The sequence below is a fragment of the Cibotium barometz genome, chromosome 20 (genome assembly GCF_041138505.1).
Source record: "Cibotium barometz isolate CiBa-2024 chromosome 20, ASM4113850v1, whole genome shotgun sequence".
Taxonomy (NCBI): domain Eukaryota; kingdom Viridiplantae; phylum Streptophyta; class Polypodiopsida; order Cyatheales; family Cibotiaceae; genus Cibotium; species Cibotium barometz.
This window is the reverse complement of record NC_141065.1, coordinates 16,256,570-16,284,374: the sequence shown is the minus strand read 5'-3', so window position 1 is coordinate 16,284,374 and position 27,805 is coordinate 16,256,570. Positions and strand designations below refer to the sequence as shown.

The 27,805-nt window shown below is 40.4% G+C and overlaps 1 protein-coding gene across 1 annotated transcript in view; it reads left to right on the top strand.

Moving 5' to 3' along the window:
* Positions 1 to 19,055: 19,055 nt before the first annotated feature.
* HIT3 (HIS triad family protein 3) overlaps positions 19,056 to 27,805 on the top strand; it is a 49,972-nt gene continuing 41,222 nt past the window's right edge. The window contains exons 1-3 of the mRNA XM_086814494.1: positions 19,056 to 19,330; positions 19,883 to 19,940; positions 20,053 to 20,142. Coding sequence (XP_086670620.1) covers positions 19,266 to 19,330; positions 19,883 to 19,940; positions 20,053 to 20,142 — 213 coding nt within the window. The 5' untranslated portion in view covers positions 19,056 to 19,265. The remainder of the gene's footprint in view (positions 19,331 to 19,882; positions 19,941 to 20,052; positions 20,143 to 27,805) is intronic.

The following is a 27,805-nucleotide window of genomic DNA, read 5'->3' as shown; positions in this document are numbered from 1 at the left end:
AAAAGAAAAAGAAAAACCTATTTGAGACCAACTATGCTTCACTCACCTCTAGTTCACATTGAAGAGAATTTCATAAGTTACATAGCTTGAATGAAACGATGTCTCCTTGATAGATACTCACTTGGATACAAAAGCATATAATGTGATTAATAGCCAATCACATCAATGGGTAAGATCATTGGCTTACCATTCTTTTTTCAATTGGCGGACTATTGTAAACACAAATACTCACCTACTGGTGGAAAAATGCATTTCTTTATGCACCATTGTCTCAACATTGACATCCTTCGAAGTATATATCTTTGGATGGGAGGACCATGGTGGGTGAAGACCACTTGGTCAATGATATTTATGCACACAAAATAGGTTCTTCTCAATGACACCCATTTAAACCTTGCCAACAACAACAGGCCCTTTCAACAATAATCTCTTCACCATACCATCCCACAGTTTTCTCAAGAAGTTGAAGATCTTTTCTATTATCCTCGTAAGTCGAAAGAATTCTTTCATGTCTCTCTAGTGATATTGACTTCAACAATAGCTACATCAAGAGTCTGATTGATTCACTTTAATGTACTTCATTATATGTCTACTAGTAAAGGGCACACAATATATTTATACACATTTAAAAAAAACACATGGGATAAAGATTACAGGGATAGGTCCGCTTCAAGACAACTTCAAGATCATTTGACAAAGTCTTACTAAACAAGAAAAGTAACAACCAAGAAGCTACACTTCAAGATCATTTGATAAAGTCTTACTAAACAAGGAAAGTAACAATCAAGAAGCTACAATTACATTGCTTTAATGCATCAAATGAGGAACGGAGATTCACTCTTGTGTTCACATGATTGTGTAATGATACTCCAGACTCTCCGTCTCTTCTTCTTTATTCCTAACAAGCCTTTGAATAACTGCTAACTTGAAATAAATAATGTAATATGCTTTTGATTGTTATATAAAAAAAATCACTCACAAAATTTTAAACCTGTTAACTAACTTCATCATTTATTAACTAGCCTTCTCTATTCCTTTCGGAGGAACAATGACCATTAAAAGTATCAACAACAGCTTCTTAAATGTTCTCGCAACAAATTTTTATACTCAATCACGAGGATACGAAAGGAAAAATATTAACTCATTTTGGGATTAAAAGGAGTTGCGACATTGTAAATAAGAAAGATGGAGACATCAAGAGGAGATAAATGTTAACTCATTTTTGGGTTAAAAGGAGTTGCCACCATTGTAATTCTACACCAAATAGAAAAGAAAGACACCAATGGCATGTATAATCAATCTATGAAGCAAAGATGTCTAAATCTACAACTTGGATGTGCACTTGAAAATAGTACAATGAAGTATTTATGGTGATTCCCGCTTTAAGAGCGTGCGACAACAAGCTAGAATAGATTCCCTGTGAATGTACTTCACATATGTACTATGAGATGAAGCATTATATAATCAATAAGCACTAATGAGCCTTGGATGCTTGACCTACCATAGTTTGTGTGTAACGCTTATAGCCTTGTATATAAGTCATAATGTTGTGTACTCATCCATTATGTAATTGAGTCTTACTCTTGCTAATAACCTTCTCTAATGCATGTTAGTATGTATGAGTGATTTAAGGTGAGAGGAGAGACATTGGACTCGTAGTCCAATGTGACAGCGGTGGTGTGACAATGCTTGTCGGAGACATTGATGGAAACAACTAACCAAGGAAGTGTGGAGCTCTTGAAGAGCTCACCAATTAGAAAGATCCTCACGATGTTATAGCTTGTTGCAAATGGTAATCTCTTGTGAATGTGTTTCTAAGAGGCTGAAAGTAAAAAATAACACCCATGATTTATATACATAGAAAATATATATTCAACAGTGTTGGAGGAATTCTCACCAAAATTTTACAAACAATTTAATCTTATTAGAGAAATATAGTACACAACACTTTGAACTCATTATACTACCTACAAGGTGAATCCCAAGAAAACTCCTTTACACTAAGCACTCACAAGAGAATATATGGGAATTCCCTTCTAGAGCAACTCATTGAACTTTTTTTAAAAAAAAACTTGAGGAGACTCGATTCTTATGCTTTGGACATTGAGAACATCCACTGTTAATCGTACTATGAAATCTTAGGACCTTGAGGACTTTGATTAAATATAGAACAAAACAAAGTACTTTTTCTATTGCCTTTCAATTGTATTATTTCATAATACAAATGAGTCCACAAGGTGTGATCTCTTAGCATTGTACAATGCAAGGATCAGCATGAAAATAACCCTTCATAGCATTGTTAAGCTTACTACTCTTGCGGGTCAAGAGATCAATGGCAATTGCAACTACATCAAGGAATAATAGAGGAGCTTGTTCATAACTAGCGTAGCCTTTAAATATGGCCTCGATAGAGTCTAATGGTTGGCAAGACCATAAAAATGCAAGTTTAGGAATGGCTTTCAATGTGTTCACTTTGAAGCTCATGGTGCAACTATGCAAAGGTAGCCTTAGCACAGCCCATGACAAACATTCAAAAAGTTGTCCCCTTTGAACACTATGTATGATGAATTTTTTATGTTGAAGCACATCCACTCATCCTAATCTAGATTGGATTAACATTTTTATAATTCCTCCTTATCTTTATCATCGTCTTCATGAATGTTGTCCTACTAGGCTTCTTGTGCTTAGGCAATAATTGTGTTGTAGGGTTTTTTCAAGGCATGTGCATCCAACTCTCCTGGCATGGATGTGAGGTACCTACCTTCTTCAATAGTTTCACCATAGCAAATTTGGCTAACCTCAACCTTGGTGGCTTAGTTTTCAATGGCCATATATTCATGGCTAGCTTCCCTTGTCTTGTCAATACTTTGCTTGGTGATTTCCTTGGCTTGTTGAAGTTGTTCTCCCATAGCTTCTACTACTTTTGAGTTACATATATTCCGTTAAGTGCACTAGATGACTAGATCGTTGGCAATGTTAATGGCTACCATTTTTTATCGGAGATAATATTCCTTAATCATGGTTTTACTCTTGGTATCCATCCAAAGGGTCGCCAACATGAGATTTTACCTCTAGGTAAGGGATTTCCTTGGGGTGTTCAAGGTGAATTTTTCACTTAAAAGAGGCCTTGAGATAGGAGTATTTGTTCCTTTAGGTACGGGACTTCCTTGGAGTGCGGATGTTTTGTTTAAGGGAGGCCTTGAGATAGGAGTGTTAATTTTTATGGCCTTAAAAGGTGACATGTAAGTATCAACAAGCTTGTCCTTTGGTCTCTAGTTCAATGAAGTTAAACTTTCGAGAAGCCTTTGGCATCTTTGTTAGTTACTTATCAAGAAAAATGTGCTTCCTTGCATTCCAAAATTGATGCTATTATGCCACGTGGTTAAAAACTAATTATTATTAAGAATATTAAAGGTAATGAAGTCTATAAGGTAAGCAATATTTCAACAACCATAACTAGTAGTATGCTACTTGAAATTGTAAATTAGGTGGTTGAGTTGGTGTTGGGTCTAGGTGGTCCATGGGAAGAGGGCTTCCATCTCAACATCTTTGTTGATCTCAGCAACATTTGTTTAGGGGGGGCCTACTTGACTATGTTAAAATTAGTGGGCCGAGATTAGTTTCACTTGCCACCTTGTATTTTTGTGTTGGCCCCTCACATGCCAAAAACTTTTCCAAGATAAGCACTTCCGACATTATTGAGGAGCGCCATCATGCAAATATACGCACATTAGGTGCATCCATGACCATCTCACCCCACAATCCCTACGTTGTGAGCATTTTCTTGAGTGTTAGACTCTTTTGAGTTTCTGCTATGAAAGAGGGTGACGAGTACTCTGTTTTTTCTAGGCTATTTAGATTTGTGTTGCCTTGGTTGGAAAGGTAACCCAAATTGAATTGCCACCCTCATAGTAGTCTTGAGCTACGTACCTTTTAATACTTTGAAGATATCTTGACATTAACTTATGTGATGGAAATACCTTATTTTGTGGAACTAAAGGTTTGGTACATTTCTTGGCACTTGTTTACAATGGAGGAGTGAAAATTGTTGGTTTGCACACCATAGATGATGAGGCTTGGGTCGTCATATGCCGATGATGGCATAGAGGTTCAATTGGATGGATTCACTTTGTCCATGCATTGGAGGACCTTCGGTGTTGTCGTTGAATACACATGATGAATACACATTTCAAGATGACAAAGATTTTTGTGATAGAAGCCTTTCATTCCTTTGGGCGAGGTTGGTCAAAGAGGGCCTCTCGGAGTAGAATTGGAGTAGAAGCGTCATCATGAGGTGCTATTGATGTAGATGGTAGGTCTTTATTATTAATGGCAAAGTCGTTGGACAGGCTATTTTCTCAGGTAAAGGGTCTATTGATGTTAAAGGTTCTGGGGCGTTACCATTGCCATAGTAAGATTTAATCTTCGTTGTTGGTGTCGAGAGGGAATGAGAAGGGTCATATTCTAGAGTGGCTGTTGAGACTGTGAGGTTGTGAAGTTAGAGGGAGAAACCAGTTCTTTTAATGGTGAGGATGGAGTTGAAGGGATAGAAGCTATGTCGGGGGAAGGATTTTCAAAATGAAGGTAAGGTTTCAAGTTGTGGAGCTTTTTAGGAGGAGCCTTGTAGCCTTTTACGCATAGCATTATATAGAAACCAAGTTTGCTTCCAACACAAACTCAATCATAAAGAATTTGTAGCTAAGGGGGTTAGTTTTCATGTAGGTTGCATGTTCAAAGTACCCTAAACATGGTATTGTCCTACATTAAAGGAATCTGCTTAGATAGTGTAGGTTGCCCTAATAATTTCCATAGTTCAAGGATCATGATACTATATTCACGTCATGGATAAAGTTGGGCTTAAATTATGTTAATATTTTTAAATTATTTAAATCCTACGTCAAATCTTGGAAGATATAGAGTAGGGTCCAATTCGAGTGTTGGGTTTCAAGCTCCCTAGGTTGTGGTGGTAAAGCTCTCATAAGAGCATTGTGAATGTACCCCTGGGTGTTCTAAGGTGATAGTCTGCATTGATCGGTCAATAGAGTATCGAGAACTATTAATCCAAAGAACACCCAAGATGATTTCTCTAAGGTTGTCACCACACGAGTAACTTGGAACTCCCATTCTACCTCAACCCCTTTAATGGGAATAGTGAAATAACCCCAAATTTCCATGTATTCCCCATTAGCATCTATCACGTTTGTGTTCCTAGGGCTGAGTGGGAGTTTTCCCAAGGATACTCAATTTTTCTAGGATACAATAATATGATTGGCTTTAGGACTAATCACTACCTTTTTTCATTCAACAATCTTCTTTCCCATAGGGAAGTTTAGCCAAACTTTGATAGGTTCCTCAAATGGAATTGTGGATGTCAGCTTCACTTTCCGTTTCATTCACTTTGAGATGGAGGTATTGAATCTTCATCCCCCAATTTATTCCCAAAGAGTTTTTTGGTTTAATAAGACTTATTTAGAAGCATGTGAAGACCTTGGAGGTTCACATACAACATTAGAAGACCATTTGACGTAAAAGGTACAAGTCACGATTAGATTGGAGGGGTGCAATGATGGAAGTTACATTATTGTAAGATAAGGTCATGTTTTCCATTGTAGATTTGAATATGTGTAGCAACATCCTTCATCATTGACTCTCTAGACCTTTCAATCTCATTGTTGATTGAATATTGACTTGTAGTATCTTCTGAATATTTCTCTAACTTGGTTCGATGGATCGGTTTTGGTGGTACCTCTTTCTCTTGAAAAGGAAATCGGTACTCTTCTTCTTCTTGGTTTTGGGGAATCCTTTTGGGTTTAAGAAGATGTGTTTCAATCTCACAACTGGTGACCCAATCAACACTTTGACCAGTTTGAGCATAGTTTCTTGAGAGTGCTCGAAGGCTCTTGTCTCAAGAGTCTTGTTCTCATCTTGGGGTGGTGGTGGGTTGGGTCGTAGTGCTTTGATTTGACCTTCAAGTTCACTAGATGAGGTGCTAGACCTTGTTTCTCCATCTGATATTTCTTTGGATCACTAGGTAGGTTCCCATGAATCTTCTTTTGTGAGCACTTGTGGCAATTTTTACATACATTGGATCCTTGGTGTCATGCTTGTGCATTGTGTTGCCTTTACCTCCCGTAGGTTTATACTTTCTTCATGCCTCTTTTCCTTGTCTTAAGGTTTAGTCTTAATCTCTTCAGTTTGTGTAGCTTTGGCATTCTTAGGTTTAGGAGGTTTTGAATCCTTTTTTTGGTTCATGTTTCAAGATATTCTTCTCCGCTACTTGTGTAGTGTGTTCTTTTGGTTTTTGCTCGTATCTTGGCTTGTAGACATCTGAACATGTTTAGTGGAACTATGGGTAAGTATTCATTCTGTAGACTCAACATGTTGAGAGTTAGGTATTGTGAGACAGTGTTAGTCCATTTCTAGGGTTAACAAAAGCTATTGCCATTATCTTACATATCAAGGAGTCAAGGTAGACACACCAAAAGGTTATACATTCAAGATATGAAATAGTGTCCAAATCTACAACTTGGACGAGCGCCGTAATGGTTCGACGGCCTTATGGCGATTTCTGCTTCAAGAGAATGTGGTAGCAAGTTAGAATGAAGTCTCAACTGATGTGATGGATATATTATGAGAGTAGTCATTGTAATAGTATTAGGCATCTTATGAGCCTAAAGTGCTCAGCTCGCCACAGTTTTAGTGAGTGTGAACACTTATGGCTCTGTATTTAAGTGAAAATCTCTCATAATACAAAAAGAACTTTTTCATTGTGCAATAGACTCTTGCTCTTGCTAATCCTCATACTAATCTCTCTCTAATCTATGCTAGTGAATATGTGTGAGTGGAGTGAGGGGAGAGTTGTGGAGCTTGGAGACCTCAAAGGTTACGAGCTCGACCAACGGAAAGATCCCCACAACAATTGCGGTTTGCTAGGTAATCTTCTTGTTGGATGTGTTTTGCTGAGGGTTTGGACGAGCCATAACATTTTTGGTGTCACCATTGGGAAATCATCCCTTGGATTTTTTCATTGTATTTATCTGATCTACGCAGCATTAACCATTGCCCATTGTCTTTAGTAATGGTTTACTGTGAAAAAGATGTGGGTTTGATGGTAATTTGTGTGTGATTTGGTGAAGAATAGCTCTCTCTTTTTTTAGTTTTTTCAAGAATGTTTTTTTGTTTAATTTTTAGTTTAAATCGTTGTTTTGGTTGTTGTTAATGTGGTTTTTAAGGTTCCTAGGGCTTGCACATAGAGTGTATTAGGATTTGTTTGCTTTCATTGCCAAAAAAATATAATGGAATACATTTTTAGTGATTTTTTAGCTCTCTTTAGAGTTAAATATAGAGATAAAATCATTAATTTTTTAGTGTTTTTTGTTTGATTTGTATGCATTAGAGTGTTAGCAAGTATTAGGGGTAGCTTAATCATTTGAAAATTTTCATAAAAACTTTTAAAAACTCTTGAAATTGATTAATCTTTCTTAATTTATTAATTTTTATCATTAAGGGGTGATTACTCCAGTTTAAGAGGTTAAAAAAACTAGAAAATGTGTTTTTTGAGATCAAAATTGATCATGTAGGGTGTTAAAATTAATATTTTGGGTGTTTTGGGAGCATGTAGGTGCATCAAAACATTTAATTGCATCAATTTCTTCACTAATTAGAAATTTTTTTGCTCTCTTTGGTCTAATTTGCATAAAGAAAAGAGCCAAAATTAAGGGTTTAATTAATCTTTGATTATTAGTTAATTTATATTTTAGATTAAGCACAAAGATTATTAATCCAAGGATCTATCTAATGATGTGCTTAATGGTATGGGTTAACTAATTAAGAGTTAATATGAGACTCTTGATGAGTTCAAAAGGAGAAAAGATTAGTGAAAGTGTTAATCTTTGATTAATTTCTAATCACATTTTTACACAACTCAATAGTGGCTAATGAGCATTGAATAAAAAGATGCCTCTTAGATGTCGGCTTGTCCATTTTGGGGGTCATTTATGAATGGTGTAGGAGGTTTCATAAAAGCGATGAATTTTTTTCATCACACTTACCTTTTTGGGAAAACGGCCATATCTCCCTAATTTAAAATTCAAAAAATATTCTCTCCACATAAAGATCTAGACTTTTTTTAAGAAAAATCCGTGAAATACTCCTTTCACGACGTGAAAAGGTCTTGTACTTTCACATCATGAAAATGTCCACATGCAAAAAAATAAATAAAATCCGTGAACTATCCCATTTCATAACGTGAGAAGGTCATGCACTATCACGTTGTGAATCCACAGCTTTTCAAGACGAAGTGATCGATGAGTGTAGCAAGAGAACTCTATTTTTGATTGAGCGAAAACAAAATGAAACCATTAGACATTTTATTCTTCGAATAAAAATCTTGGACTCACGATATGAGCCATGGGAGAAACTAAACGATGCTCAATTGAAGAGATGTTTCATGATGGTGGGCATAAAGAAAACCAACTTACACAACTTGATTATTGTATCCAATCTAGAAACATTTAATCAATGTTGTGAAGAAGCAATACGTTTAGATGACAACATGATGGACGATGATCACGATATGACATGTTCCTCATCTAAACCAAGTGAAGCAAAGACTAAAGAAAAATTGATCTTGAAAATGTCATTCCACTAAGTTCTACACATCCTTGCTTCAAAGCCTTGAACCAAACTGTCAAAGAGAGGATGATCCCCCTCAAAACCAAAGATCCTTAATTTCTCTCAAAGTGATGAGCAAAATTCCTTGTGTTCATTGCCATCGCTACATCCATCCCAATCCCCAATGTATGTATCCTAGGCCTATCTTTCTGTACTACATTCATTGCAAAAACTTTGGTCACAACACACCCCAATGTCCCTATCCATGTACAATTACCTCAAAACCTCAACCTCATATGTCCCAAACAAACATAGTTCAAAGGGTAGAACCTGCTCAAGAAGTAATTAAGCAAACACTTCAATGTTTCTATTATTGACCGCACAAAGTGGCAGACTGCACAGTTTGGAATACTTCCATGCCCACAGTCTCACTGACACTTTGCAACCCATATGTGAACGATGTGGCATTGATCACATATTCCAAGATTACCTAGAATGAGTTGCTTTAATAATGCAACTTGCCTCACAAAATACAACTCTTAACATCTTGACTGTGCAAAATGGGCAATTGTCCATGGTATCCTTGAATGTGTTTATATGCTTGCAAGCCAAGGTATGAGAAACAGTAAAAAAACAAAACAAAGCAAAAGACCACACTTCGAAATGGTTAGAAGAGCGCGTTTTAAATTAGAAACCAAAAGAGGATGCAAAAACTTTAAAACCCAAGGAAAACAAGGGCCAACAAACTGTAGAAACTAAAGTTGAAATAAAGGACACGGGAAAGGAGCCTATGGAGGACCTAACCCCAAAAGGGCCAAAAGCTACACATGATGCGAATGCATCCACCTCAAAGGCTACCCCTCAAACCACAAAACCCACATGTGTGACACATGATACAAAATCCCGAAAAAAAGTTTGTTCTCGTCGCATGGGTAAACACAATGAAAATTTAATGATCCAAAGAAAGTCAGAAGATGAAACAAGTTCTAGTATGTCACTTAGTGAGGATAAAACAAGTTCTGACTCATCACTTAGTGAACCTTCCAAAACAATCAAGAAACTAGAACTCACCCAACCATCCCATATTGAAAATTATGATCACATGACATATGAGGAACGCAAAAAGCAAGCTCAAGAGAGCATGCTTAGCATTGTTGAGTGTCAAATAGGATCACCAATTGTGATTGAACCTCATAATGTCAAACCTAAAAAAGCAACCAAAATACAAAAACTGAAGGAGTATCGCTTTCCCTTTCAAGAGGAAGATGTACTCTCTACCGAAATAAACTCATCACGTGAAGAAGAGTGAAGATTATAAGAATGATGCAGTTAAAAAAGCACGTGAAGAATTCGATTAATCTCTTATGAAATTAAAGCAGTCCCTCAAATCCTCATAGTTGTACCAAGATCTCAAGAGCTACATAGAATAAGGCTGTAAGAATTCGTAAGTTTCCAAACATACCTCATTTAAAGTGGTCAGTGGACCCAAGGTTCCATTGTGCACATTGGGCACTCTTCAAAAAACTGTGAGCCAAGAAGAGGATGAAAGTGAATGGGAATATGAAACCGAAACAAAAACTGAAGCTAAAACAAAAACTGAAACATCCATAGTTCCACTTGAGGATTCTATCATGGTACGGTTACATTTTCCTATGGAAAATAAGGTTAAGGCACAAGCATGCATTGATTAGCCCTCAAGCAAGCCATAACCTTGTAATAATAGACACTTGGGTATCATTGGGCTAACCTGCAATCATCCCTAAATAAAATTCTCTTGTGAAAGGTGCCAATGGAGTAACCATTGAACTTCCAGGTTTCTTTAGCTATGCTACTTAAACAATCGGTTACTAAATTGTGGGATTTTACTTCCATGCAACCCCAGATTCCCTTGAATATGATGTCATCCTTGGTGGAACTTGGATACGTGGTATTCAATTGATGAATCTATGCAAATAGTCACCTTGAACACTCCTGCCAGGCATTGTGAAATTGCTCTACACGAGGAAGAGACCTTGGACGAGTTGGAACTCCCAACATATCTTACTTAGAATATCCCAGGAGTTCTGGTTGGATTTGAACTTTACAATAAAATCACCACAACTCAAGCACAACTTCATCCACAATGAGAAAATCTCATGACCCTCTAGTTATGGGATTTGTTCGGCCAACCAGCACTCAAGGCTCATCCTGACAAAATTCCATTCACAAAAGACATGAACATGCCATGTTTGGGGTACTTTGAACAAACACTGTATATAGAATCTAATCCCTTTACTTGTAAGTTTTTTGTGGTTGAGTATGTGTTGGAAGAAGATGTGATCTTGGGGCATAAATGGACTATTATTGCCTCTGCCCAAGCACCATTGTGCTTTGCTTGGTCATCATGATGCTCAGCGACACAAAGTTGACGATACCATACTACAAGGAAGAGGATTCAATCCTAAGGGATTTCTATGATCCTGAATGCGAAAAGATCCAAGCCTCTTCCTCACAATCCCCTCTACATGAAAACATAACTTCTACATCAACACCCAACTCTGATCTACCATCTAGTTTTAACTCCATCCTCACTAAGAAAGTCCAATACCAAAACCTTGCCAATCAATAGTTATTCCTAAAGAAGTCCCCCAAGCACAACCATCTATCTTCAAACAAGATCTCAAAGGACAAGACTCAACAAACCTCGACATTTCCTCCTTGACTAACCTCACCAAGAGAGAGCTACAAGCTCAAAAGCCTCAACACATCAATAGCCACCACTCCACACAAGACTTTAGCCCCATCGACAACAATGTCCATGAGTCTAAAACCCGCAAGCTTAGCACCAACCAATGTGAAGGAGGGCCCCAAACCTTTTACTTCATCCAAAAAGAAAACTCCACCACGACAACCGAAATCAAGGTATTTTAATGGTATCAAAATATGGGTGGAAAAGCAGCTACTTATAGCTCAAGGCTACTACAAAGGTGCCAATCTAATTTGGGTGCCACGATCATCAAATCCTCTTCCTCAATGCAAAAATCAAAGGCTAAAGAAGAATAAAAGTACTCCACAACATCCCCCAAAAGATCATATGCGAGCTCTTCAAAGGACTCCAGCCACTCAACAATTGTGGGTACAAAAAAGATTAATGGTACAACCCATCGTCTAGAATTTTCCTTCAAATTATAAACCTCTCTAAACGAAAACTCGAGTATTCATAACACATTGATCTCTAATACTTAGTGAAGATATCTAAATTAGTCTCGCAAGTCCATGTAATTCTTTCATGCCTTGCCAAAACAAGTGGCTACTTTAACAAGCAACAGCTCAATAAGATCTACTTGACTCATATAATGTACTTCATGCATATCTACTTCATAGAACACTTAAATATACATAAAAGCATAAAAAGCACATGGGAAGAAGCATGCATGAATATAAGAATATGGCACATGGGAAGAAGCATGCAGGAATAAGAATATGGCACAACGGAAAGAGATAGCAAGACAAAGCACAATAAACAATGCAATAGATACACAATGGAGAGAATTTAAAATTTTGCTTATACCAAAGAGATACAAGTGATCGTTGATTCAGGTGCTTCAAACCACATGACAAGTCATGGGGAGTGGTTCAAGGAGATGAAAAACCTTGAAAGACCAGGTTTTGTGGAAACAGGGGATGACACTACTCATCCAATTGCCCATGTTGGAGATGTGCCATTGTCTATGCAGGATGGCAAAATGACATACCTTGCAGATGTACTTCATGTTTCGAACATAACAAGAATTTGGTTTCAGTTGGCCAAATGATTGAGCAGGGTTTGCAGGTTCGGTTTAACCCTTATGGTTGTTATGTTGAAGACTTTAAAGACAAGTGCAGGTTGGTTGCAAAAGGAAACAGAGTGGGCAGAATGTTTACATTGAATGTAAACATGCCTGAAGTGAGTGCTACGATGTTTGCAAATGGTTCAAGAATTGTTGTAGACACAGACATTTGGCATAAAAGAATTGGACATGTGAATGTGGAGAGAATGAAGTCTATGCAGACTAAAGGAATTGTGACATGGCTGACAAAGTTTAAAGTTGAAGGTATGCAGAAAATATGTGAAGCATGCCAATTTGGAAAGTAAACAAAGCATATATTTCCACGTGACAGAAATGTGAGCAGAAATGTACTAGATGTTATGCATTCAGATGTATGGGGTCCTACAAAGACCATGTCTATGGGAGGCTGTAGGTATTATGTGACATTTATTGTTGATGACTACACAAGGAAAGTGTGGGTATACTTCATGAAGGAGAAGAGTGAGGTGTTCAGTCATTTTCAAAATTTCATAGTTATGGTTGAAAAGCAAATAGGGAAACATGTAAAGTGCCTAAGGTCAGATGGAGGGGGAGTGTACTTCTCCAATGAGTTCTTTGAATTTTTGAAGAAGAATGGTATTCAGAGACAGTTTACATGCAGATACACTCCGCAACAAAATGGAGTTGCTAAGCAGAAAAACAGGCACATTGCTGAGATTATGGGAGAGAAGAATATGCTGCATAGCTATTGGACTGAGGCTGTCTTTACAACAGTTTACATCATGAACAGGACTCCAACTGCAGCCATACATGATGTAACTCCAGAGGAGAGGTTTACTGGCAGAAAACCTGATTTGTCTCATCTGAAAGTCTTTGGATGCATTGCATATGTGCATGTGCCAGATGAGCTGAGAACTAAGCTGGATCTAAAAGCTGAAAAATGTGTGTTTATTGGGTGTTCCCTTGAGCAAAAGGGATACAGTTGTTATAACCCTGCTACACGTGAGTTGAGGGTAAGCAGGGATGTTGTTTTTGATGAGATGAGCAGCTAGTATGTTGCTGAAAAAGAAGCTGTTGGGGCTGATGTGAGTGGGATGTGGTTGCACATAATGCAAGTCAGCAATCACAGTCTTTGAGTGGACCAGGAGAGTCCTCATCTAGTGGTTCAGTTGATAGACCATAGAGTGGCAGGCTATGTCATAATACCAGTTCTGCAAATGTGATTAGTACATCACATAAAGGCAAAGAGAAAGTGGTTGAGCCCCTTAGTATGCCTGACATTTCTGCAGGGCATTCTCATGTTGATGGAGAGTCTAGTGACTCAGAGATGAGTCTTGATGAGGATCTTAGGATACCAGCTACTATGAGAACACCTGGTGTAAAGAAGGCTATGGAAGCCACGAATGCAAAGCTGCGAAGATCTGGGAGAGTGAAGAATCTTGTGCAGAGGTTTACCTATGATGGCTATGTGGCACATCACTATGCATACATGGCAAAAGTTGTATAGGTTGTAGAGCCCACATGCATTGATGAGGCTGTTGGAAATGTGTGTTGGGAGAAAGCTATGGATGAGGAGATGGATGCACTATATGGAAATGAGACTTGGGATTTAGTGCAATTGCTTGAAGGCAAGAAAGCCATTGGATGCAAAACATAATAGTGATGGAAGCATAAGCAGGTACAAGGCTAGATTGGTAGCCAGAGGATATGCACAGACATATGGCATTGATTATGAGGAAACTTTCAACCTAGTTGCCAAGATAGGAACAGTGAGAGTTGTGATTGCAGTGGCTGCGTCAAAGCAATGGTCTTTACATCAGATGGATGTAAAGAATGCATTCTTGCATGGGGATTTGTAGGAAGAGGTGTTTATGTTGCAGCCACCTGGTTATGAGGATGTGAGTCACCCCGAGCATGTTTGCAGGTTGAAGAAAGCCTTGTATGGCTTAAAACAAGCACCAAGAGCATGGTCTGACAAGATTTCTAAATATCTTGTCACTATTGGCTTTCATGTAGCCAATGCAGATTTCTCGATGTATGTGAGACACAGTGATAGAGGGGTTGTGCTTGTTGTCATCTATGTAGACGACCTGATCATTATGGGGGACCATGATGCAGAGATCTTTGATGTAAAGATCTTGCTTAGATAGAAGTTTGAGATGAAGGATCTGGGGGAGCTCGGATATTTCTTGGGCATTGAGGTGATTAGGTCACCACATGGTATTGGATTACTGCAGAAACAGTATGGCTTGGACATGTTGTCCAAGTATGGTATGGCAGGCTGTAAGCCTATCTCAGTGCCATTGGATCAGAATGGCAAGTTGAGTGCAGATTCAGGAGAGATTTCGGAGGATCCTACTATGTATAGGTGCATAGTAGGAAGCTTTATCTACATGATGATCACCATACCAAATTTGAGCTATGCTGTTGGGTTGGTGAGTCAGTTTATGTAGGTTCCTCGAAAGCCACATTTGGATGCATTGAGACGCATACTAAGGTATGTGAGGTCTACTTTGCATTGTGGACTATTTTATGCAACTGGGACAGAGATATGTGTACATGGGTACACAGATGCTGATTGGGCTGGTAGTATCTCAGATAGAAGATCTACTAGTGGCTTCATGTTTTCTTTAGGGAGTGCTGCTGTGACTTGGAGCAGCAAGAAGCAGCCTACGGTTGCTCTATCCAGTACAGAGGCCGAGTACAGAGATGCTGCTATGGCAGCATGTGAGGTAGCTTGGTTGAGAAAGCTACTTGCAGATTTGGGTCTATGAGTGGATAGACAAGTTGTCATTTTCTGTGACAACATTAGCAGTATATAGTTGGCCAAGAACCCAGTTTTTCATGCTTGCACGAAGCATATAGAGGTCCACTACCATTTTGTCAGAGAGAAGGTGTTGGCAGGAGACGTTGATCTTGTTTATGTCAGCACACAGCATCAGGTCGCTGACATCTTCACCAAAGCATTGGGTACAGAGAAGCTTGGCAAATTCAGGGCTTCGCTTGGTGTACATGAGATGGAGTTGAGCTCGAGGGGAAGTGTTGAGATATCGAGCTCATCTAGTGAGGCTGACACTGATGACCCGCCTGGGGGATAGGCCCCACACTTACACCACTGGCATGGTTGGTGAGATCATGGGTGATATGCGGCCAGTGAGATGACAGGTTGTGTGACATCCATTCTAGAGACTGGCATAGTTATAGCGCCAGCTGATTTAGTTGGGTTCACACTATAGAGAACCCTAGTATGTATTTGGTTGAGTACCTTTTCATAGTGTGTACTCTTATCTTTGTATATGGTGTGTTGAGTGTTGTGTGAAGATAAAGAAGATTTTCAGCCTCTCACCTTGTGTGTTCTCTTTTAGGGTTTTGTGAGTGTGTGTGTGCTTGCAAGAGCTCAAGCTCTCTTCTCCCCTGCATCTTTTCAGAGTAGTAGCTAAGCCATCAGCTTAAGCCATAAGCTGAAGAGCTCCAACGCTAGAGCAGTAGCTAAGCCACTAGCTAGAGCAATAGCTAAGTCATCAGTTTAAGCCATAAGCTGAAGAGCTCCAATGCATAACCAAAGCACCTCGTGGAGCATGCCTTGCAGTTAGCTTCACTGCTGGTGGTTCCTTGGGTCCCTCAGATTCTTTGTTACACTAACCCTCTCTTTCTTATAATAAAAGTACTTAAGCCTTCATGAGCATACTATACCACCCTTACCATACCATCCTTGTGGTATCTTAAAGCTTTATCATCATGAGACCATACTATACCACACTTACCATACCATCCTTATGGTATCTTAAAGCTTTATCATAACATCTATAAGCATCTGGAACAAATTTTGATATCTATGGCATACGATTTCTCACTTCTTGAATATATTGAATATCCTACTATTATGACTCATGAAGAGTAATTAGATCTTAATAACTTCATAAATACCACAAAGCCCTCTCCACCCCTAGCTCCTGAGATGACAAGGAGGAGGAGAATGCTTATCCCTATACATATTCGCTTAATAGGCCTCTAACATCTAAGCTTCTCCCATCTCATGCCCAAGCCCTCGAGCCCACTAACAATGAGGAACCTACTAACTTGAAATCTTCTTCTGAACATCATGAATTTTTTTATTGACACACTAGCCCCCAAGAAGTAAGTCGATCGACAATAGTGAGTTACATAGAGTTATTTGTCTCACAAAGTATGAATATCTAATCAGAGTGGGTAATCCAAAGTTATTTTTCAAGGTCCTCATGCGGGTCACACCATTCAATTCACCAACATGGATTTTTTCCATAAGCCTACAATACTGCTCCTCGAAGCCTACCTTATTTATGCACCATATCTAATTAGAGCACTCATTCAATTCACCAACATGGATTTTTTCCATAAGCTTACCTTATTTATGCACCATATCTAATTAGAGCACTCATGCATGAATGGGAAGAATTGATGCCCATGGTGGCAGGGGAGGGCACTCTTTGGGAAAATGTGGTAGTATCCACAAAGCTAGCAAATCTGCATAAGCCTACAATACTGCTCCTCGAAGCCTACCTTATACACCATATCCGATTAGAACACTCATGAACAAATAGGAAGAATTGATGCCAATGGCTAAGGAGGGCTCTCTCTGGGAAAATGCGGTTGTGTCCACAAAGCTAGCAAATCCACAGGTTTTTTAGGATTTGCTAGAAGAGGGATTACCGAAGATGAAAGAGGGACATCTTGTCGAAACAAGAGGTGGATATTCCAAGATCAAGACAGATGAAGCACAATGAAGGATTGAAGATTTTGAGATCTAGCTGAAATGGTAGAAGGAATTCATCACCATCCTTGAGCATGGCAGCATACATATATGGTCGATATTGACATAGCAGGTGGACCCACTTTACATGCTAATCAAGAGGCGGTTCACCTCAGCCGCATTTAGAACAGAAGAACAAAAGAATTCCCACACATGTTTTAACTTTCCCATGTTTGAGCTAGCAAGGTTTGATAGCATAGAGAGTCAGTGGTGGGCTCTCCCTTATAATGCTTCTTCTTCCTCAATCTAATGTTCTCTGTCTTTATTTCTCGCTCGATTAGTGCTTCTAAGCTCGTGGTTTTATGCATAGGTTCATAATGTTGAATTCTCATGTTCTTTATTCCATTCATAATCCACGATTTTTTAATCTACATAGTTAGTGGTGTAGATAGTCTTTGAGATATTTCTTCATTTTTTTGTAGAAACTCCATCAGTGTCCAGAATCCTTGCTTCAACTTGTGCAATAACCCTTCATTTCTCTTGAAATCCTAAAACCTCTTAATGAAGGCTCTCTTTATCATCTTATAGTAGGTAGAGCTCCTTTTGGGTGACATAATATTATTTTTAGTCTTTCTCTTAAACTATTTTAATTGTCCCAAGTTTCAAAAGCTTCTCACAAAGTGTGGAATATCAAGCTTTACCCACAATTTCCCATGAATCTTGGGACACCCTTGAAGTTAAGGGGGCATGGAAGTTCAATCCTCCTTCGACAACTTAAATTGTCTTATTCTATTTCTTCCTCTTGGTCAGGGAGATTGGTTGAGTCTTTGTTTTGGCTATCCTCTACTTCATTTGATTATCGCCTCGACTTCCTTCTTATAGCTCATTCTCATCCTCGTCTTATCCTTCCTTGGTCTACTCATCTTCTAAAAAATTATCTTGCTCTTCTTCTTCTTTGTTTAAATTTTCTTTTTGTCCATTATGTTTGGACCTTAACTTTATTTCATTACAATTAACATATTAATCTCAAAGCAATCTAAGCATATTGATGAGAGAAAATTTGATGGAAGAATATAGAGCGACATCACTATCCAACGAGCTATATTATCACTGACATATTCACCTAGGCAATGCCGAAAGATTGCATTGATCTCCTTTATAACTAGATTGGGCATGAGAGGTGATGGACATACACCTAGGGTCACGAAAGGTGTAAGGCTTATCTTTGGCCAAAAGCATCACATTGCCAGAATAGCAAGGAGGAGCTCATTGCTCAAAGCACATGAGAATAGTGCCACAATATCCACATTTGCAAGGGAAAGCTTGTTCATTTTGTAGTAGATAAGTATCAAAACGTCCAGATTGCAAACTTGGAGGATAGATGAGCATAGAGCGACATGTTAAAGCCATGTAAAATAATTACTTCAATGTGTGTGTGTAGAGGGGGAGCTTGACAACTCAACAACACACCATGTGGAAGCACATTGAATAATTACCTCAACATGGGTGTGTCGAGGGGGAGCTGGATAACTTGCCAACACACCATGTGGAAGCACAATGAATAAAGTAAGTTTACACTTACACTTAGGCACATTTATCTAAGGATGCTTACACCAAAAAGGGAGATACCCTTGTAACCAAAGTACCAGGAAGCAATCCTTGCATTTACAGAGAGCATCTGCTCGCAAGTCAAATTAACTTGGCCATGAGCATTTCTTGTAACTTTCCTCATAATTTATGCATGGATATGTGAAGGCGAAAATGTCAATGGTCGGGTGCATGGATAAACTCACCATCTTGTAAGGAACAGGTGACCCAGGAAGGAAAAAAAAAAGCGAGAGAGGATACTCACATAAAATGCCATCACTTTCCACTTTGGTTCTTGTGGGTGTATAAATGAAGGGATAATTAGCTTAGATTAAGGTATAGTTAGCCTGTTTTCATTAGCTTAGATTAAGGTATAGTTAGCCTATTTTCCAACAGACGATCTCCACCGTCGGCCATTACCATTGCCCTTGGCTAGAAGTGTGTTAAGAGCCCATACGCTAGAGGAAGAAGAGTGTAAAAGCAGGCGGAGGAGACTGGAGGGGAGGAGGCTGAGAGTAGTGGGTGCCCACCTGCAGGGCACGGTTGACATGGCCGACGAAGAAACAGCTGCCATAGCCGCGGCTCCCTTGCGAGACACAGGAGCCCCAACCATGTGAGTGAGTACACACAAATCAAGCATTGTGCATCTTTCTGCGTTACGATACAGGACTGCTTCAGGCAATATATTCCTTGTTCGATCTGGCAAATCGCAACGATGGAAGTTAGGTAGCTCAATGTTACGCGGATGTGTGATCGTACGGGCAACCCACAGACATATATCTTCGCGGACACTTGGCACATCACAGCACGGACTGGGGCCACATCACTGTACGGACACGACTACGTCGTTGCACGGACACATTAATCATGGACATAATGTTAGAGCTAGCAGTGCTATGCGTGACCATACGGGCACCCGTATGAACAGACACATCGTTGTAAGGACACGTGACACCATGCATCGTTGTACGGGGCTCATCATACATCGTTGTACGGACATATGACAAAATTGTGCAGGAAACATGTCACATCATTCTTTGGGACACGACACATTGTTGTCCAGGACACATGACACATCACTGTGCGGGCACATCACACAACTTTTTGCAGACATATGACACTTCATTTTACTGACATGTTTGTCATGATCTGTATGCTCACACAGATTCGACAAGATCCTCAAGAAAGAGATCCCCTCTACGCCAGTGTATGAAGACGATCTGGTAATAATGTTGATATTGAGCTCTTGGTAAAACCCACATGTATCACATGAACATCTTTTTATTGAATTGTTGACCAATGCTTATGATGCGTACTTTCTTTTTTTTTTTGCAGGTTTATGCTTTCAGAGACATTTCTCCCCAAGCTCCAACCCACATCTTGATCGTCCCAAAACATAGAGATGGCTTGACTCAACTCTCCAAGGTTAGAACACGACAACCCATTGTTTCTGTAGGAAATCATTTGCAGCTGTGATGGCATGGTGGAAGATTTTGCTTCTGTTATTCTCAAGAAGAATGCAAACCAGTCTTTTTGGGTGAGCTTAATTTCAGTGTATATCTCGTGAAAGGGACTCTCAGACAACGTTTAGGGATTCAATATAGGTATGTCGAAGGCAGCTAGAAAGAGGGTGGGCATCACCCAAAAGCTAACGGCACTTGTTGTTAGTGTGGATGACTTGCTAGGAGATGCAATTTCCCTCTTTGAAGGGGCACTCTGAACGCTTTTTCATCACTGCAATCAGCCACCACCCAAGGCATTCTTGTTGCAAGCATAGTTTGCCTTCCCTTCCTCTTTGCAGGGGCACCCTGAACACTTTGTCATCACTGCTATCAACCATCACCCATGCCATTCTTGTTGTAAGTCTCATACAGAATCCTACAACATTCAGGAGTCATCACCGCTTTTAGGTTTACATTTATCTCAAGCTATGTATTCAACTCTTAAATGAGCTCATCTTGGGGTTGTAGTCATAAAGCCCCTTGCAAAATGACTGATAGGTGTGTCTCATGGATTCAATGTGCTGCGTCAACCAGCTTACATGGGATTGTGGGCATAGTTGCATGCAACAGAAATGGCCACCCCCTTGAAATAAAAAACTGCCCCAAGTGGGAAGCAGCAATGTCTAGGAAATGGCATGTTAAAACCAAAGGGGGGAAATATAAATCATCAAGGGAATAAAGGACGTAATTTATAAAAGTAGCAGTTGAGAAAGAAAAGAGAAGAAAAGAGGAGGACATTTTGTTGGAAATGTAAAATTTGGGGAATTTGAGGGAAATCAAAAGTTGGAGAGAAATCGGGTTCATAACAAAAATTGAGATAGAAGTGGGGGTAAAATTAAGAAATGGGAGGAAAATGCAGAATTGGGCATCCAGATTTTTGTGAAATTGGGAGTCTAGCATAGTTATATTGTGCAATTGCCATAGTGTTTAGGTTAAATTTAGCAAAAATTAGGCGTTTTATCATTTTTATTCTAATAGTGCAAGCATGGTGGGCAACTTGTTTCCCACAAGTGTCATGGGTGGGTGCTTCCAGCTTGTGTACCATGAAACGGGGGTTGCGCAAGTTTGAAATGGTCTTCTTTGCTGAGATTTGAATTAAATCCTATGCCAACTATTTGTTTCTATATTTTTATTTCAAATTCAGATAACAATTAAAAGTTAAATGTTGTTATTTTAAGCTTTGTGTAGGCAAATTTCTTCTCCAGTTGCATACACTTTAGAAAGCCATTGGGTAGTGGTTTTTCCCATGATAGCCCTGACCGTGCCCTCACCTATAGAGGAGCCAGTGAAGGTCATGAGGGTATGAGGAAAAACCAGGTACAAAGCTTATCTGGGAGAACCGGGATACGTTCCCTCTGTGGTGTATCATTGTTGCCTGTGTTAGTACGGGCGTGCCTGTTTGTGCATGGTCCCGGAAGACCAGTGAAAGGCAAGTGTGCACCCAGTGAAGGTGGGAATGAGCTTGTGATTTGAGGCTACTTCGACCAACACCTCTACATCGACTTGAACCAGTTTTGTTTGGGTTGTTTTCACTCCCTTGTAGAGAAAGTTGGCCTGTTAGGCCGGTGACACTTGTACAAATATAAATACTCCAAGAAATACAAAAAGTATTGAGGAGGGGGGGGGAGGGGGGGGGGCGACGGTCCTTTCAATGAAACGATATGGTTTCAATGTGCACATGAAACGTTTCAATACTGAAACGTGAAACGAGTTTCATGGTGACCATGGCTGGCTGCCACATTGTTTATACTGGTTGGTTGCCTTGATTTCATCAGCTGATTGCACCCATTTGGAGCATAACAAAAAGAGAAATGGTCTTCTTTGCTGAGATTTGAATTAAATCCTATGCCAGCTATTTGTTTCTATATTTTTATTTCAAATTCAGATAACAATTAAAAGTTAAATGTTGTTATTTTAAGCTTTGTGTAGGCAAATTTCTTCTCCAGTTGCATACACTTTAGAAAGCCATTGGGTAGTGGTTTTTCCCATGATAGCCCTGATCGTGGCCTCACCTATAGAGGAGCCAGTGAAGGTCATGAGGGTATGAGGAAAAACCAGGTACAAAGCTTATCTGGGAGAACCGGGATACGTTCTCTCTGTGGTGTATCATTGTTGCCTGTGTTAGTATGGGCGTGCCTGTTTGTGCACGGTCCCGGAAGACCAGTGAAAGGCAAGTGTGCACCCAGTGAAGGTGGGAATGAGCTTGTGATTTGAGGCTACTTCGACCAACACCTCTACATCGACTTGAACCAGTTTTGTTTGGGTTGTTTTCACTCCCTTGTGGAGAAAGTTGGCCTGTCAGGCCGGTGACACTTGTACAAATATAAATACTCCAAGAAATACAAAAAGTATTGAGGAGGGGGGGGTCCTTTCTAGCCCCAGCAGGGAGTTTTGAGATTGGAAGCAAGTACGAACACTTGACTCAACGGATAGCCAGGGCAACCCATTGGAAGTGCCGAATTCGAGGGGCCAATCAAGTGCTACATGGGATTCCGATGCATTGCATGGAAGGCATAAGCCTCTTGAGAGAGTTTATGACAGTGCATTCATGGGACAGCCATCACGTGGTAAGGAACCCATGCATGAGGAAGAGCCCAATGCATTGAGGGCTGAGTTGGAGCACATGAAGAGGTTCTTGCAGGCAAAAGAGTAAGAGCTGAAATTCTTGATGAGGACCCCCATGTACAAAGTGTCATAGAAGCCAAGAAAGCTGATGCTATGGTGGACATGACTTTTGAGTCTATGGCTGTCACATGCACTCTGCACTCAGTGCATGGTGACAAGATGGCTCATCATCAGCAGTGCAACATTTGTACATTATTAGAATCCAGTAGGATGATATTTGTCGTACGCTGTGACCCCATTGTATATCCTCCATCCAGGATAAGTCAAGCACGAGCTACGTAGGTCATTTCTCAGCCTTAGCGGGTCGGTCGGTCGGTCAGTCAGTCAAGTCCCTTAACCCACATGGAGAGAATCATTCATGCATGTAGAGTCAGTAGAAGCCTTAGGGTTTGTATCAGAAAGCACTTTGTATCTTGCATAATATGCATTCATATGCCTGTGCATCACTTAGAACATCACAGAAGCCTTAGGAAATTAACTAGGATTTATCTAGTATTTTTCCAATATTTTATAGTATTTTATTAGTATTTAATGCCATTTTTATAACATAAAGTTTAATAACTTTATGACCAGTCAGCCAACTTTGACCAACTCCCAACGACTATAAATAGGCAAGCCTTGTGCTTAGTTTCCCATTCAGTCTTCAGAAAGCTAGGCACCTTCATCCTCAGCATTAGGAGCATCCCCGCCTTCAGCCTAGACTAATCCAGCCCTTCTGGAGCTTCTGCGTTAGCTTCTCAACACTCCTGGAGCTTGCGTTTTGCTTCAACATCCCTTGCAGTTTAACGCAGCACATCAGCAGGCTCATAGAGCAGTTCAGCAGCTCATTCAGTCCCTTGCAGACCTAGGCGCAGCATACAGTCCATAGGCGCCTGCATTCAGCACCCTTCCAGGCCCCAGATCAGCAGGTATTTCTGTGTTTTGAGCATATATCACAGCCAGTAGGTACCAGGTCAGGTTAGCCCTGCGTTTGCAGTTCTACAGCAGTTTTATATTGCGTTTCAGCCCTACAGCCTGCGTTTTCAGTCTTGCATCAGCACCTCGCCTTCTGTGCATCATACATGCGTGCTACAGTCATCTGGTGAGGGTAACATATCATTCATAAGCATTTACAGCATATTTACATAGCTTAGAATAGTCCACCACAGTCCTTTCTTAGCCTGAGGTGTGCAACCCTTCCTCATGCCCTTGGGAAGAGTGCATAGGCTCGAGATCAGTTCATTGAGGTGTTTCTACAGCCATGTACAGTTCAGCCAGGCTTTCGATCCTCCGAGATCTTGCGTTTGGCTTATCTACAGTCCACGGTCATTCTCTCTAAAGTAATAAAGCACCCAGTTTGATATTGCATTTAGTGAAGAGGACTTCACTGAGAAGTCCAAGATCCGTCATGCAAGCATGTTTTTGAAGGGGACAGCTGCCCATTGGTGGATCATTGAAAAGACCACCAAAGACCCCATTTGCACTTGGAAAGAGTTTAAGGACAGATTTTATGTCCAATTCTTGCCACCAAATGCAGAGCATACACTCACATTAAAGTGGGATAGACTTGATCAAAAGGATAATGAGAGTGTGCAGCAATATGTGAGCAAATTTTGAAAAGTTTTACTGAAGGTTACTCCTTTCATGCAACTCTCCGAGGATGAAAAGAAAAGAAAGTTTCGTTCCGGGTTGCAACCAGTCTATCGTTCGGGCATTGAATTGCACTCGAAACACACTCTACAGCAGCTTATAGCATTTGCTCTTGCTATGGAGCAATTGGTGCTCAAACTCAAGCAAGATCAAGGAGGTTCTAAGGGCAAAGAGAAGGCTGTCCCAAACCTGCAAAAAGGTGGACAGCCACCTAAAAAGAGCTTTCGGGTGTCCAAAAGGGAGGTAAAGCTGAAAATACCACATCCAAGGATCATGGGCCAAAGAAGAACAAATTTGGCTTGACTCCCGAGCAAAGGGAGCAATATGCAGAGGAGGGAAAATGCTTTTCTTGTGGCAGTAAAGAGCATATGTTTAGACAATGCCCCAATTGCAAACAAAAGCACGAGGACAAGCAACCCAAGGCAAATATGCATGCTGTTCCCGATGTGCAGGGAAACACGCAGCATGATGGAAAAGAGAGGATGATATGCAAAGCATAGGCTCAATCCCACTTATTGGGAAGTTGCGCATACATATTCAGGGTTATCTTGATCATGAGCATTTTTTGGTTGCCCCACTTAATGGATGTGATGTATTTCTTGGCAAGCCATGGCATCATAGGCTTGAGCCCCGCAAAGAGTACAAGACAAACAGAATTTCCTTTATGCATAGAGGCCGCATGCATGTTATTGATGCTGGCAAGGAAGGGGATTCTATCCCAGTTGTATCTCACATCCAGATTAATAAAGCAATGAAAAAGAGTCTTTCTGCGTACTTGGTTTTTGTTCGTGATAACATTGAACCAAGTCATGAAAATGTGGATGTTTTGACTCAGGATAGGTTGAATTTTCTTCATGCATACAAAGATTGTTTTGCTGATGCATTGCCAGGTGAACTATCTACTCAAAGGCCCGAGGATCATCGCATAGATCTTGTGCCAGGTAGTTATCCACCTAACAAACCCGCATATCGTGTGAGTGCCGCACAGCGAGAAGAGATTATGAAGCATGTTAATGAGCTTTTGGAGAAAGGTTTGGTTCAGCCAAGTTCCTCACCTTTTTGCTCTCCCGTGCTTCTTGTTCAAAAGAAAGATGGGTCATTTTGTATGTGTGGATTATAGAGCTCTAAATAAACTCACCATCAAGAATAGATTTCCAATCCCGCGCATTGATGACATTTTGGATAAGCTTGATGGCTCGGCTTGTTTCAGCCGTATTGATTTAAAGAGTGGTTATCACCAGATACGAGTGGTGCCAGAGAATGTCCACAAAACTGCATTCAGGACAGCTTTTGGATTGTATGAGTTTTTGGTGATGCCTTTTGGTCTCACTAATGTCCTGGCCACATTCAATCGTATGATGGATAGGATATTCCGACCCCATCGAAAATTCATAGGTGTATTCTTTGATGATAATTTGGTTTTCTCCAAGAATGAGCAAGAGCATAGGGCTCATTTCGCCACAGTGTTTGAAGAGTTGCGGAAGCATAAACTCTTCATTAATGCCAAGAAAAGTGAGTTCTTTCTTTCACAGATACACTATTTGGGCCACATTGTATCCAAGGATGGTGTAAGAATGGATCCTGCCAAGATTGAAACCATTCGAAATTGGCCAGATTTGCAAAATGTACATCAAGTACGTAGCTTTCTGGGGTTATGTTCATATTACAGGCGCTTCATCAGGCATTTTGTTATGATTGCCACGCCTCTACATCATCTCACGAAGAAGAAAGCCACTTTTAAACGGACTCCTAAGGAGCAGGATGCCTTCTTGCAACTCAAGAATACTATCATATGTGGACCCGTATTGATTGTTCCCGACTTGCAAAAGCCATTCATGGTGGACTGTGATGCATGTGGGAATTGTTTAGGGGCTGTCCTAAATCAAGAAGGTCATACAGTTGCATATGAGAGCCGTCGATTGCATGATGCCGAGCTTCATATGGATATCTATGAGAAAGAGCTCTTGGCTGTGATTCATGCCATAAAGATATGGAAACATTATCTTCTTGGGGCTGAATTTGTAGTCAAGAAAGATCATCTGTAACATGCGGAAGCTTCGGGGGAGATCGGTAACTTCAATGCTCAGAAATCAGCGCACTTTTCGCGACGGAATTAACGCGCAAAACTTAAGGAAGATGTGCAGAAAATAGAGAGAGAGAGAGGGGGAGAGGAGAGGACACAGTATTGGGTCCCAAATACCCTCTGTAGGGCCCCCACCACGAATGGTGTATTTGCTTTATTAGAATGATGTAAATTTGAAAGAAAATACAGGAAAACTTGACCTTTCTTGGCTGAGATAACTCTGCCCTTGACTTGCAGTCCTTCACTCTTTTGTGTTAGCACTCCTTGGCTGTCCTTGCTCTTGATTGCCTTAGCACTTGGTGAATTATGCGATAACACAATGGGATTGTGGGCTCACTATTTATACTACTCTCAATAAGCAGTCGGCCAGTTCTAAACCAGGCGGCCAGTTCTGAATTCTGCCTACGACTGAATACTAGCATTAAATGCTAGAAAAATCCAATAAAAAGCTGCGCATCATTTCATGGCAGGCTGGGCATCAGGGGCATGATTCACCACAGATCTGGGCACTGAATCCCCTTTGTTTTGAGGGCTGGGTAGCTTGTGTGGGCTGCCCCACACTTGCCCTACAGCCATCATAATGCTAGATGTGCTGCCGGCTGTCCCTGGCATGCCCTTAGGGCTATCCTACAGCCTCTCCATGGCTGGTGGGTTCAGCTAGGGCCTTCCTGGCCCTCATGGGGGTGATTTTACACTATCCCCATGCCCACACAAAGACTTTGGGTAGCTCTATGGGCTGGCCCCTTTTACTAAAAGCAAACCCTAACTACCTACACAATGATCTGGCATCCAGCACCATACCAGATGCACAGTATCATTGACATCATTCCAGAGGGAGACTCACAGCGCGGACTGGCACTGTTTCATGTGCAGGACAATGCACACCTGACCTTGGACTTCTGTGCAGGACAATGCACACCTGACCTCGGACGACTAGGATGGATCCCTGGCTGACTCGTCCCGGACTGGGCTCACATGGGACCAATTTACCATCCTAGGTCCTACACCTTCTGTACAGATATGTCTACGTGGCATCCAAGTGCGGGATGCACGTGACATCCCCTTTTGCTTAACTTAACGGAAGCTGCATCGCCTCCAAATAATCCGTCAATAACGCCGGATAGTCTTCGAAAAACTCTTTGTCAAGCCATACCGCTTCGTGGGTTCCTCAGGAACTGTCTTTGCCTTCGGTCGGAGCCATGCTTGAAACGGTGTAGAAGGATCTGTTCTGGAACCATAACTTTTGCTT